Genomic DNA, 14567 nt, shown 5'->3' with positions numbered 1-14567 from the left:
ATTACGACTTAAAATGCACTGAACCCTGCCCTCCTCTTAATGCAACTACTCCCTTTCTGTATGAGCTGATGGAAGCGATAAACTCACGCCGCTTCCTTAGCATCCGATGGAAATTCCATCGCACCTCATCGGGAGCAGGGAAATCACATCACATCCCCCCCCTCTTGCAGACATCCTGCGGAGCCAGTTCAGACGAAGCGTCCAACTGGTTGCCCCAAAGACAAGGAGCTCAATGTTTCTCTGCCCCTCCTTCCCCCAGATTAGGAGTAATACCGCAGCCAGGGAGATGAGGCTGAGACGCAGGCAGCGAACACCCAGGGGCACAGCTGCGACCACAGCAAACCAGAGGCTCCTTTAGCCCAGCCTCCAGCCTGGCAGAGGCCAGCACAAGGTGCTGCTGAGGAAGATGCATGAATCCCCACGATGGGTGACACTAAAATAACCCGTTTCCTAGCCTCAGGCAGCCTGCGGTGGATTTATGCCCTGCGGCATGATTACCCAGATTTTTTGCTTACATAACAAAGTGTTAATACACTTATGAAATGCTATCCCTAATGCTGCGGCCCATTAGTCCTGACAAGATGAGTGCTTCAGGGCCACTCTGAAAAATTAAAATTACTGCCTTCAACCCGGTTTAGTTCCTCTAATCCCGGCCACGCTGGGGTTCACCCCCTGCGCTGCAGCAGGGCCGCACGCAGAGCAGACACATACCTTCTAGACACTGCCCTTTGAAATAAACTTTCTGTTCCAGGCGGAATTTTTCCATTTGTTCTGCCGAGGAGAAGTTTAACTCCCGAGACACTGCTTTGCATTTCAGGATTTTTTTAGGAACTCGAGCTGTCAAACAGATAAACAAGCGTTATTTGGACACAATGAAACAAACCCAGCTGCTTTGGGTGCTGTTAGAGAATACATTGAAACAGCAATTAGTGCAGTAGAAGATCACAGTAGTAGGAGACACGCAAGCAGAAAGGACTCTCCCTACTTTGTTTTTACGTTTGCAGGTGTGAAATCTAAGCCAGGAATGCCCAGAGCCAGGAATGAACCTTGTAACACAACCAGGAATACAACACTGATTTCTCAAACTGCTAGTTCTTAACTTTCTGTCACTAAAAACATGGTTCTTCAAGTCAAAACACTGAGATGCAACTTGAATTTTTACTGTAGGGAACATGCTGAAGGTCACATGCAGCCAAAGGGCTGTTTGTACACAGGCGTGTTAGTCCTTCTCACTTCTTCTTCCCTTTCAGGCTGTGCATCCCCAGCAAACCACAAATTCCTCAGCCCAGCAGCACTGTTCCAGCCACCTCTCGTAGCTCTAGGACGTCATCCTGTACAAGTACACGAAACGCCTCTTCCCTGAGCATTGAGCCTCACACAGGCAGAAAAGTCAGCAGCAACCCGCATGGTTTGAGAGAGGCAAATCTGAGTTATCTGTGCTCTTGCAACAGGTGAGACAACTGTACCTGTTAGATATTTCATGGTTTTTTTTTTAGAGGTGCAGGAGTAAGAGGAGGGGCAGTTTGCAGCACAGATTCAGATGCTGAAAGGTCCAAATCAGACGAATAAGGTTGGGAGTGGGGGAAGCAGTATAGTAAAAATCTCCCAAGCCTGTCATACTTAAGTGGTGTGATTGTACATAATCCTTCCTGCGTAGCAGAAAGTGTTTCGTGTCAATTTATTAAAAATAGAGAGGGGAGGGAATACAGCTGGTACGTGCTTTATGTGCCAAACTAGTCCGAAATGGGAAGCCTATCAAAACATCCGTGAGCAGACAGCAGGCTGCTGTTTAATGAAAGTAAGAGTCCTCCAATCCCCTGGCATATCCAGGGGATCACATCAGGGGATCACCTGATGTGAAACAGTCTGATGGAGCAGGACCTTGCTCTGAGAGCCATCTAGATTGCTGGAGGGCAAGGGAATGCGAGCTACTGCCCTATCCCATGGAGAAGTACACAGTCCATGGCTTGCCAAAATAAAAATAAATAAATAAAGAAAGAAAGTTAAAAGTGCAAGAGAAGAGTTTTAAATGTAAAGCGCTCTAATTATTTTTAGCCTTTTTTTTTTTTTCAGCCTGGAAATCTGCATGGCACCATCCTCGACTGCCCTCACAAGTACAGACTCCAGCCTGTTGTGCACAAACATCCCTTTGCAGTTAAGTGCAAAATGACTTGTTAAAACTATTCTGCAATTTAGTAATTACATTTCTTTCATCCCCGAGACAAACTGCTGAGAAGGTTTGCTTTAATATTGTAAAACTGCAAAATAAAAGGTTACTTTTAATAAAAGTAGGACTGTGTTGTCTTTAAAGCCGCGATCTAAGAGATTTTAATTGATATTTATACCACCAAGCTGAGAGTTTTCATTTATTTATTTTAAACACATTTTACTTTTGTACCTCTTCTTTTCTGTTAAAAAGAGAGAAGAGAAAGAAGTTTGATGCTCATCAGCTAGGACCATCAAAACGCACCGAAATGCAGGTAAGCACAGACTTTATCCTAAATGTTCTCCTGTTATTTTTTAACCAGAGGATGTATTTATTATACCTGCATGTTTCTTAAAGCTTTTATATAGCTATCATACTAATTCGGATTCTTAATTCTGACACTTAACTCTGTAAGAAGGTGATGGGTGATACATTTCTGATTTACTAAACTACTCATTTGGGGCCAAACAGTCAAAAACTGAAATTCAATTAAGCCATCAGTATTGTTATGTTTTCTCATAGCTTAATAAAACTATGTGATATATTTGGGATATGTTTAAAAAAAAAAAAAAAAGTTGATTCATTCAAACGTACTTTGTACTGAAAACTGCATCTTTTCTTAGACAATGAAAGGATGATTTGTATTTCCTGAATGGAATGGACTGTGGGGACTGGCAACAATTCTGGGGACTTTACAAGTGCTGGATGTCAGCTGCTTGCACCTCGCTTTGTTTATGTACTGGAAGAGAAGAAACTTTGCTGTTTCCCAGCTCCCAGATTGCCTGCCAGGGCACCGAACACACAGTGAGCTAACTGGGTGTATGGTAAATCTCCTGCTATCAAAAGCTGATGTAGCTGGTTGGTAAATTCCACTTCAGGTTCTCAGGCAGTGATCTGCACCACATCCAGTGGGTTAACACTAAAGCTTCAGCCGCAATCTAATTCCGCATTAATATTCTTTTAATTTCATCTAAGCAGTAAGTTTGGGTATTAACAGAGCATCATGATCTGAAATTTAAGAGTTAGCTTTTAAAGAAACTTGTACTTAAATAAAAATCACATTTAAATTAATTATTAAATTAATTATCTTTTATTCACTCTGCTCTCTATGTGATTGCTTGCTATGTGCCCTGAAAGGCCCCAGAACACACACCCAAGCCATCTCAGCCTTCTTTCCTTGCTAAGCTATACAAGAATGGCTTTTTTTCCTCTCTTTTCCAAAGGAGGACCATCCTCCCACCCTTAATTTTTTTCCAGTGGCTTTACCTAACAGCTCTTCTCTGCACCTGCTCAAGTTTACAGTCATTCATCTTTTAGATGGATGACCGAACCGCACACCAGATAAGGTCTGGACAATTCCTTGTACAACGGGCATTAATCTCACGCCAGAATATGCTTTAATTAATTCCCCAAGCTCCTCTGATGGAGGGGAGTGTTCCTGTTTTATGTGTGAGGAAAATCTGAGATGTGGTGAGGCTGATCTGACTTGCCAAAGTGAGAAAGGTGACGGGAAATGGGGCAACACCACCAACACTCTTGAGCACAGCTCCAGCTGCCCCAAATCACGTCATCCCGAGGCTCTCACTGAACCAAGGCGGAGTTGGTCTGCTGAGACAGAGAGAAGAGGCTTCAAAGACGAGCCACGTGTCCACGTGAAGCTTTTGCAGCACCAAATCTGGGAAGAACGGGGATATTTTTGGCTGATTTTCTTCTGCTTTTGAAAGCCTGATCCCCCCTTTCTCCTGGGTTTGCTGTCAGGTGCTGTAGCACGCCAAACACTACAAGTATTTGAAGAAGGCAAAGTATCACTGAGCCACGGTTCAAGAAATTTAGCATTACACTGATGAATTATTGCATTTCTTTTGGAAGTTGGATTTCAGTTGCTTTATTACAGTTGTATTTAAAGTGCTGGAATGTTTTTCTTTAATATAGGCACCTTGGTGGGTGTAAGGAAGTACCTGTTAAGGCCTGTTTGCTATTGACAGGACTGTTTGCTGCTAGCAGTGGCATGATATTGGGAGCACGGGTTAGCAAGGCTGAAGGAGACAAAGCTTGGAAAATGCTGTTACTGATCACAGAGTCACAGCTTGGCCTTCCCCTAGCTCTGACATGCCTGCTTTATTCCTGGTGTCAGGTCCTCCCCTTAAGCCGGGGCAACCTACTCCTGGTCCTAAAAGTGAACTCTCTCCATAAAGCAGGTGCTTTAATCGTGCTTTAATCCCATTTTAAAATCAAGTATATCACTGGACTCACAGTGTTTTGCTACAGATCTTCTGTCTGTTCCCTGGGCAGCACGGTAAGCTGGCTGTTTCCTTCAGACACAACAATTTCCCTATTTATGGGATGGGTAAGTCTTAGGACTGCAATACAGAACTCAATCCTTGATGTTTAACCAAAAATATGTCGATGCCAGCATCACAATTAAATGATCAAGTTGACTCCACTTGCTGGAGATCAGCTGCATGACACTCACTTAATAGCAAAGTCTTCAAATTAATTCGGTGAGGTCAGACTCTTTGCAGAGCCAAAACAAAGCTCTTGGCAAGGGACGTTACCTTCACAGTGCTGTGTCACAAAGGGGATGTGTAAGGGACAGTGGAGTCCTCTGCCACATGGCAAGGACAGAAAGGACAGGGAAGAGGCTGCCCTAGCAATCATGGGGGACAGCAGAGCAGAGCCAATGCAACATGTGTGCCATTTTAAAGCAGAGGGCAAAGTTAGTGCAGAATATTAGGTCAGCTGTGGCCAGAAAAGGCACAAACTGTGTATGTTTCTTCCACGCTGCTTTTCCTTTGGACCTGTACTTTGACCAAACCCTGCCCCGTTATATGGAGAAAAGTCTGCAGCTCTTTAGACTTTTCATTTTGCAACCAACACCTGAGCTAGCAAAGGCCAGCAGAGCCAGGACATCTGTCCTCCAAACACAAGTACACCAGCAGCTTTGGTGACCCAGACGTGCAGCCCAGCCCAGCCCCCAGGTGCACAGTGAGGCCACGCAGTTACCTTCGTGCTCCACTCCAGGTACAGACAGATCTTCTGTTCCTTGCCAGAGGATTTTCCCCGTTTCCGCATCTCGAAGATTCATCCAGTTTCTGATTGGGAAGCAATTAAGGAAAACAAGGTATCCACGCTCCTAAATGCCATACCCAGTGCTTTCTGAAGCCCTAAAAAAGGCTGCTCCAGCTGAGCTCCAGGAACATTTACCAATTCTCAGGAGGCCGGGGAGAAAAGACATGGAGGAAATAAATGAACAAACCAACCCTTGACCAGAATTAATGCACTGAGAGCTCTACAGTCACAGCTTCGGTTCTCACTTGGACTGAAGCTTGTTAACCTCATTTATCATTTTTTCGGCGCTTCGAAAGGATAAAGACAACGTCCCTGTGCTGCGGGGAAGCAAGAGCACTGCTAACACCAAAATTCAACACAAACAAATGTTATCCAGCTAGAAAAAGAAGTGCTTCCTATTTAACATTTGAAAAAAGAATAATACCCGCTCGCACTTATTTTTTTGACTTAAAAATATGAATACCAAGGGTTGTGCTATGGCTGCTGACCTGGTAACAGCCACTTCTGCAGCTGCTGAGCACTAAGTGCAGGGACACTCTCGTTTCACTCAGCACGTGAGGCTGTGCCAGCCTTCAGAAAGCCCAGCTCAGGGAATTGAGCTCGTTACGATTACAGACGACCATGAAACACTCACCTCTTCCATGGGACAATTAGTGATAACCTTAAGGCTACCCTTGAAGAACCTCTCCTGTAACATAACTCAGATATTTACATGGCAGAGAGAGGAGCCTGCACGCCTGTCCAGTGCCGTTTTGAGCAGGGCAGAGCCTTCAGTCAGCCCCAGGTCCTGTTGCAGCCTCGTGCTCTGCAGCCCATCGCTGCATCGGATGAGGCACCAGGAACTATCTGGGAAAAGGAGAGAAGGCTCCAGGAGCTGACTGGGAAGGCAGAGGAGCAGATGAGGACAACACGGACCTCGACAGAGGTATAAATAGGAGCTGTGAGATATGCACAGTGAATTCATTCTCCAGCATACGCAGTTTCCAGGCAGACTCTTGACATTGATCAAATTTTTTTTTTCTTTTTTCCAGAACTCCAGGGAAGAAACAGATGCTTCAGCAAATTTCGGGTTACAGGGTAGCGTTTGTTTTAAAATTCTTTGCGTGGAGGAGGGAAGGGAAGATGGCTGCTTCTGAAAAGGCGTGAAGAACCTTGTCCTTCCTGAAGGTTGGCCACATTTTCCATGTCCTACCGAAAGGGAAAGGGGGGAAAGGTAGGGGTGTGTGCACACAGGCACGGCCCTACAGCTTCCATGGTGTAGGAACGACTTGGGTGGGAAAAGGGAGCATGGCACAGGCTGCTCGTGTCCTTCCAGACTTGTTCTAAAACACATATTATCTACTACTCAGTCTGGGATTAACCCAGGAGGGACAGGGGTGAAGGCAGAAAGCATCACCCCCGGAGAGCCCCGTATGCCACCTCCATCTTCTGGCAGAAAGCTTGCAAGTTGAAAAATCTCCCCAAGTACCGAAGCGAAGGGGCTGGAGGCAGCAAGACAGAGGGAGAAAACGAGCAGCAGCACAGCAAAAAGAACCTGCAGCTGGGCTGGGCACTTCGTGTGGTTCTGGCTGGAAAAATCGAAGTCCCCAGCCAACACAACCTGCAGGATGGAACCGCCCCAACTGTAATTGAAACCGTCAAAAAGGCCTCCATTTTTAGATACATCTTCCCACAGACAAACACAAAAACTAGCCAGGGTGAAGCTATTTGCATAGAAAGCAGCGTGCCATCTATCAAATGCCACGTACGAGAGAAAAATAACAAATGAGACAATCTGAGCATCTCGCCGACGAGTTCATTTATCTTCACAAGCCCCTGCGATGCAAACACTCTTGGCTATTAGCAGGACAGTAATTCAGCAAATTGGGCACTTGATTACCAAAAACCTGCATTACCTTTAAAAAATGAGCCCCTGCAGAAGAATATCCTGGCTATTTGCTCACTATCACTGTCGGTGGGTGCTAGGAGCTCCCAGGGCTGGCTGGAGGCTGCGCGGTGCCAAGCGGAGCAGCAGAGCTTCCCCGGTAAGAGTAAATCCAAGATCGCCTGCGCCATGCTTTGAATTCTGACTGTCAAATTAAAGATCAAGAATAAATAAAAAGCTGAAGACTCCATCCCTGCTGGTGAGGGCATGCAGGTCAGCAACCCAAACCCACCTGCTATTCCGAGCACATACACAGAGTTAAAATATGTGCATGCAGACATATTTTAAGGGATCAGAATACTCTAGCTAGTTCACAAGTGGTTTTTTTTTATCATTATTTTTTATTTTTCCCCCCAATAACCAAGCATTATTAAAAGGGAAGCACAAATCATCAAATCTCAAACACACACAATCCTCTTCTACCGGAAAAAAAAAGCACTTCAAGCTCAAGAGATTTGCTCTTAAAAGAAAATCTTTCCAAAGAAATAGACATCTGAAAACAATTTCCTAAGTCAAAGCTGAGACCGCTTATAAAACTTAACTGGAATGGAATTTTACAAAAAGGCAAAACCCATCACCAGTGATTTTTTGGCAAGAGAATACCTGACAAAGCAGCAGCTGTACTGCTTACCTAGTTAGCAGCTTATCACACTATTTCTGTCATCTTGGACAGAAAGGCTGGTGCTAGGACATACCCCAGAGTGAAGAAAATGGAGATCTTGAACCAAACCCACACACCCTGTTATCTTCTAATGTGTTTAATTGGTTTAAGATTCTTCCATCCCAGCGTGAGAGATATTGTTACTAAAAATAAAAAGTGCTCCATCTTCTGAGCAGCAGTGGAGACCTGCAGGCAGGATGAAGAGGGCATTTGGAGTATTACTGAAAAGGAGAAAGCAAATGAATGCAGGTTTAACGCAATTACTCTTTTTGGAGAGGCTCACGCCAAGTCACCTGGCAGGGGTAGCTAGGGAGAGCAAGCAGAGGGCCATGCAGCTACAGCTTTGTGAAGTTAATATACATTAAAAAAAAAGCACAATTGTATATTCCTAATTCTGCTTCTCGTTCTAAAATCACAAGAACACTCTCTCACCAATAAATTTTCATTCTCCTGGCTTTTGGGGGATTTTTTGTAGGAAAGAACGTCTGATTTAAGACTCAATAGATCAAATACTCCTCAATCCCGAAGGCAAGGAAGGATTAGGTAGAACAGCAGAAGGAAGGGTGTACTGTTGATCTATTTATATTCCACCACCTATTGGGTCAGCGAAGTCTTACGTAAAAGCTTTGTAGTAGCTGGAATTTGACTTGCTTTATATACACGACATGAATTAGCTTCCTCGCAGACCTACTTTGCTTAGCCTGATGAAGTGAAACGGTTTGTGCGTGTCTGAATCCGAGTTTTGTTGTCTTGAACGCCTCTGATCTCAGCACAGAAATTCTTGCTTTTTTCTATCTGTCACAGACATCATTTCCTTCAAACAAATCCAAACATACATACCTATCTTTAAATGGTTTAGCATTGCAAAATGTTCCCAGGTATTACCACGCTGGTAATTAAGAGTAACCTTGAAGGACGAGGATGAGTACAAGCGAAATTAATCATTAAAGTACTACAGAGTTAAAGTTCTCCCCAGTCTCCCTGACTGTTATTTGTGTGCTGTGATGTTTAGCACTTTTTGAATATCTGAATGGCTGCAGCGAGCAGTGGGTGTCATTTCTTCCATTAAAAACTGCTCTATTTTTCATTTTCTTCCTTGCTGTCTACACCTTTCTAAAGCCTTAAGAAGTGCTGCACTATTATCTCTCGTAATAAAAGCAAGCCTAATGTTCCCAACCACTCCTGGATGGATGGGAAGGTCTTTCATCATCTTTGCCAACCTTTTTTTTTTCTTTCTTTCTTTTTTGTATAAGAAATGCAGCATTAAGAACAGTTCTCTACAAGTCAGGCACCAACAGGATCTCAACAATCACCTGGAAACAAGAATTGTCCTCCGGGATAAATGATAAGGAGAAGGTAGAGCTGGAAGCCTTGCATAATTCAGACTTGTGTCTTTGTTGCAGACCCAGAAAAGCTTCTGATCTGAAGTGCCCAACTCTTCTGCACTGCCCAGCTGCCACTCCTGGCTTTATGTTATCCTGCACAGCAGACACAACCAGGCCCTCGTGACGTGGGTGAGCGTGGCACTTTAAAGCACAGCACAGGTAAGTAGGGATCAGCCTTTAGGGGCTGTATTTTTATCAGACACGTATTTTTGCAGAAGAATCCTTTTTTTCTCAGAGGTTTCAATCCCGTCTGAGGAGTAAGGACCAAAATAAATTATGCACAAAACTACCAAAACTACAGGATTGCAGAGTAGACCACCCAGAGAGCCTTATGCTCCTACTCCACTCCTGCTGTTCGTCCTCTAATCTTCCCAATCTCTAATCTCACTTTTTATTACAACTCCCAAATCCCTCTCCCACAGAACTCTTAATTGTGTGCTTACATTTAAGCATGTGCACACACACGCTGTTGAATCAGGCCCTGAACTCACCCTGCTTGCACACACAAGAACTGCTGCTGTCTTTAGTGCATAATAAACCCCAAGTGTAAATGTTGGCAATGTGGGAGGAGAACCGGAGTCTTTTCTCCTGAGGTTAAGGCAGAAATTCTGTAGAGTCGTACCTGCAGGAACAGAACGGGTGCCCATCCATTCTGTCTAGCAAGAGAAGTACCAGAACAAACTCACAAACTGGAGGCTATTCCTCAAACATTACTGAAGCCTTGGGTATAGCACTGTCACCTTCTCCTGCTTTCAGGCAGCAGCATAATCTCCTCTCTTCCAGACTAGCCAGCCAGAGCGCTATGCCAGCTCTCAGGAGCAGGTACTTTGAAAACTCTGCTATTTATTACAAGCCAGCTTCCCTGGAGTGACGCACGAGATATGGGTTACTGTGCTGCTCCAAAAGATGGGAGGTGCTGAGGACTGGAAAGGTGCTCCATTAAATCCTCAAATGGAAGGAAGCCAATTATCCCTTCAAAGCACTCCCGACGCTCAAGTACTCACTGTACTCCAGGCTGCTTCTAAAGTCTCCTGCACAGAACAAATTGCTGTGCAACAGAAGCCGGGGAGATCCACAGATTCACGTGAACCACATGGCGAAATGCAGCAAAAATCTCCAGCAACCAACAAAGTCATCTCACAGCAAATTATGCTAGCAGAGGAATACACTTAACAGCTATGGCATCATAGCAAAAAAATCAACACAATGCCATAAACCTCGTATCCTTTGCGCTACTCTTCTCTTTTTGCAGGATTCCCCCCTACATCTTTGCTTGCAGAAGCTTGTCCCATGGATCTTCTCTCACCAAAACATGTTGTCATCTAACATTGGGCAGTTCTGGATGAAGCTGTGCTTGGCCCATACTTGGCAAGACAGTCACACGTATTCCTCAATCCCATGTCAACCTTACATCACTTTTAATAGCAAATTATGCTAATAGGGCAGCAGCTAATACTGCTACATTATATTATATTAAGTAGACCTCAAAGCAATTCTGCTCTGCAGTGAGGTTGCTCCTGTTGTTAAGCCCCAGCATTCATTAGTGCCCGTCACGTTCTTCCTGCACGAACCTGACAAAGACACTCTCTGCACCTTGGGTAGCACTTCCAAGGATGAGCTATGTGTCCACCCTCGAAATATTTTCTGCTTGAACCTCTTCGTATCTATTCTCTTGGCAGCGCTCACGTTGCGGCCCACCATAAATATCTAAAAGAAAAATGCAACAGAGGTCAATTTGCAGTCAGATCAGCTGCAACGAGATGCTAATCGAACTGGAGAAATACAGAAGCCATTTCACTCAGTAAAATCACGCCTGATATTTGCCAAAAACGTGTTGTGCAGATTATCCAGTTTAACATCTGTGCCTTACAAACAATTTAGTTGGGGTAAGACAATTATTATTCCCTATTTTCATCAGAATTAAAAGACATCACAATTAACAGACATCTTTACTCCGTAGCATCCCAGTGACCTCATGAAGCATAACGAGGCACTGAGTTTGCTTTCAGTTACCTTCCATCGAATTTTCACTCTTGTCGATTTACTGTCTGAAAGCACTCGTGTGCTCTTAAAAAACAACGCAGACAGAGAGCTCCTGAACTCAGACAAGAGGATAAATGTCCGGCATGGGCAGGCACGGTGGGAGAAGGGGTTTTGTTTCTTCAAATATCGCAACCTGAGCCAGGTTTCCATTGCACTGACTTTTCCTCTCCCTCAGACCCAAAGCGCCAGAAACAGATGTTCATTTTGAAGAAAAGGGTTACAGACATAATGAAATGAAGCCAAAAAGGTAACTTTCGTTTCCTCTCGAAACAGATGTTAAGATGGTTCTGAGAACCAGACAACAGCGCCAAACTAAAAGTGAGCTGAAGCAACGCAGTGGCTCTGTGCTGCTTTCTGCTACCTGTGTTTTTCAGGCTTTTCTTTGGCTTCTCTGAACAGGTTTGACAGAATTCCTTTATAGCAATGCCTCAGCAGGAAAAATAACATGAGATCACATCTGGAGATTGCTTTACATCCTAGGTAGTAAACCAATCAATAACTCGAAACACTCAGCACTGTTTGCAGGACCATCTCAGAAGCATGAATTGCACAAAGAAAATTATTTTCTTTCTTCCAGTGCGTTAACACTCAACTCCTCCCCATCTTTCCTGCATTTTAAAAAGATCTTAAAAATTAGCGTGTTAGAAAAGCTTGAGCTCATGCTAAGAAACCTCTGCGTATTAACATAATTAATGTCATCAGTAATACTCTGAGTTTGCAGAAACAGCAGGTGAATCGATGGGAATGATGTATTCATCGGAGAAAAGAATGTGACCTTTAAAATCCATAGGGCTTTATCAGAATGCAATTTGAAAGTGGCTTGCTTGTAGCTCAACAGAAAGAACAAACCTGAATGTAGCCGGGAGAGACTGCACACACAAGGGAAACTAAAAATGCAATCACAACATAAAACACTGGGACCACCTTACCGCAGATGCCTGGCTCTACAGCAAGGTGTGGCAGCACGCAGGGCAGCTTGAGAAGCCACCCCGAGGAACAACACGCGAGGAGAGGCAATTCAAGGCACATCCCTGCGATTCAAACCTGTGATGCTAGAGATTTTTATCCAGAATGCTTAAAATTAAGTTGTCCCAAAACAATTTGGAAGAACGAGTGTGCGATTCAGCCTGGCCGCTCTTTAATTTCAGCACATCACCCGATTTTCTTCCTCGCGAGGGAACCATAAAGGGATCCAGCGACTGAAACAACTTCATTTCGCCTTAACCACTTCAGAACATCCAATCTTTTCAACACAGCTCAACTATTATGATAATATTTCAAGGTCCTCAGCAATAAGTGAACTGGAGGGAATTTCGTGGAAATAACCTATCAAGGGGCCCTGGCGGATAACTTCATTCTCACAGCTGAGGTTGTAACCAGAAGCTCCCAGAGGGATTCACCTCCCTGCAAACCAACGAAATTAGCTTTAATAGAATGAGGGAGTTTGAACCTTATGTGCTTCTTTAGTTTATACCAGTATTTCTTTTTTTATTTTTTCCCCCAAAATACGCACTGTATTCGTTTGCTTATAAAGGAAAGCTCAGCTTGATTTTGTGTCATTTTTGCAACACTGCTGTAGTGATTTTTTTTTTAAGTGTCTAAAAGGATCTTCACACTTCCTGATACTCACAGGAGCAGAGAAACAGACTTCTTGAACCAAATATTTAAACGGGACACGTATGGCTGCTTAGCCACTGTTTTCATATAGTTTCACTTCAAAGACCTGTAACTTTGTGTAAAGTGTGGAAAAAAAAGTAAAAGGCTTGAGAAAGGCAGTTTTATAGAGCACTGTTTGTGGCTGGTCAGTGTCTTTATTCCTCAAAGCCCTCCGCAGTAATTCCTCCATTGAGAGAAGTGATGTTTATTGGAAACGGCAGAGCTGAACACCGGCAGGTTCCCTGCTGGTTGGTTTAGCTGTCCTCTGAACTCCAGGCAACATCTTGGTCTGAAAGTGCCCCCCTGGTAAAATAAGCAAGTGACAACACAAAAAGCCACGATCGCTTCCAACTGCCAGTGCTTACGTTGTGACTATAAGCTGTTAATGTTTCATTTCTTTTTTTTTTTTTCCTCCTTTACCTCATTTCTTCTTACAGAGCCCTCTAGCACCCCAGCCTATTGAGTTGCGATAGACTACTCCTGATAATCCATAGATTTACCAGATTCGTGTATTTTAGAAGATGTTATTTATTGGATGTATTAATATATCACACATTTCTAAGAACAGATCTGCAGACTGGAAACTGATGGGAGGCATTCTCTGGTACAAACTCATTCACTGTGCTGCCACTTTGTGCAGCTTCACGGTGTCACATTTACCTTGGGCTACCTCAGGCAGGAGATGAACCCTGTAACTTATCTAGGAAGACAGGACGGCCACTGAACAGGCAAGATACTACAGGTAGGTGACTACCAGCTTCCACGATTCCTATTGCTACTCCAAAAACTTCCAATTAATCTCAAATCAGCTTTTAAATAACTCCGTACAGCAGAGACCGGGAAGTAAACACGATAACTTGCTCACTGCCGCACCAGGAATCGGTAAGAGAAGAGGAAAGAGATCTCAGGAGGGGTTTGGCTTCAAGTCTCCTGCTTCAACAGACGACACTGCCTCTCTCCTTAGGCAGCCAGGAGCTGTGGCTAATGGAAACTCTTACTCCAACTTGGAACGCCTGCCCAGCAGCAGATCGCTGCCATCCTGCAGCAGAGCGGGTGCCAGTGGTTGCCTTCACTCCGTGTTTTTCTCGCTCTTGGTGGTTTCTCGTTCACCCTAACTAGAAAGCAGGGTAGCTCTGAGTCACTGCCAGGCATTACTAATGGAAGTGGGGGGCAGGAAGGAAATCAAGATGACTGGTTACAGAATTAGAAGTACTTTTTAGTGTCTAAAATGGCATACTGAAGCAGGACAAAAAAAAAAAAAAAAAAGATGTGTTAGCTCTGAAAGAGCAGCAAAATGCTTCTAGCTAGAAAAATGAGCAAACCTATGAAAGTTACCACTAATATTCTTGTCCACTGAGACATAAAAACACATGAAATATTAAATAGGATAATCATGGGGGAAAATACTGTATTTGCTCCTTTCTTTGTTCATTTTAATTCAAACAGAGGTCCTGTGAAAGTGCTTAATTTCCTTTTCTTTTTCTTTCTTAACTCCAGATCTTCAAGCATATTTTGAACTCAGACATAGTGAAGTGCTTCAACAAAGCCCAAATATGGCTCAAATTTAGCAGCTCAGGTTGTTTCTTTGTTCATTTAAGACAAGTAAGTCAGTTAAGGTTAAAA

General features: G+C 43.8%; 1 protein-coding gene and 1 long non-coding RNA gene across 6 annotated transcripts in view; one reads left to right on the top strand and one right to left on the bottom strand.

The window, feature by feature from the left end:
• The window catches only part of PDE6D (phosphodiesterase 6D), a 36214-nt gene that overhangs the window by 2507 nt on the left and 19140 nt on the right, over positions 1–14567 (bottom strand). The window contains exons 2-3 of the mRNA XM_027464224.3: positions 5210–5298; positions 712–837 (exon numbers count right to left, since the gene is read on the bottom strand). Of these exons, the coding sequence (XP_027320025.1) occupies positions 712–837; positions 5210–5298 (215 nt within the window). The remainder of the gene's footprint in view (positions 1–711; positions 838–5209; positions 5299–14567) is intronic.
• Positions 786–14049, top strand: LOC106020070 (uncharacterized). Of its 5 annotated transcripts, XR_011811494.1 has the most exons (8): positions 786–1451; positions 2074–2154; positions 2420–2480; positions 6307–6442; positions 9264–9404; positions 13513–13686; positions 13754–13826; positions 13909–14049. It is a non-coding gene; the product is annotated as an uncharacterized lncRNA (long non-coding RNA). The 5 variants fall into 5 exon arrangements; XR_011811492.1 differs by having other exon boundaries at positions 787–1451; positions 13513–13826; XR_005267972.2 differs by lacking the exon at positions 13909–14049 and having other exon boundaries at positions 787–1451; positions 13754–13889.

Source organism: Anas platyrhynchos, chromosome 9 (assembly GCF_047663525.1).
Source record: "Anas platyrhynchos isolate ZD024472 breed Pekin duck chromosome 9, IASCAAS_PekinDuck_T2T, whole genome shotgun sequence".
Classification (NCBI taxonomy): Eukaryota; Metazoa; Chordata; class Aves; order Anseriformes; family Anatidae; genus Anas; species Anas platyrhynchos.
This window is presented reverse-complemented; position numbering and strand designations above follow the sequence as displayed.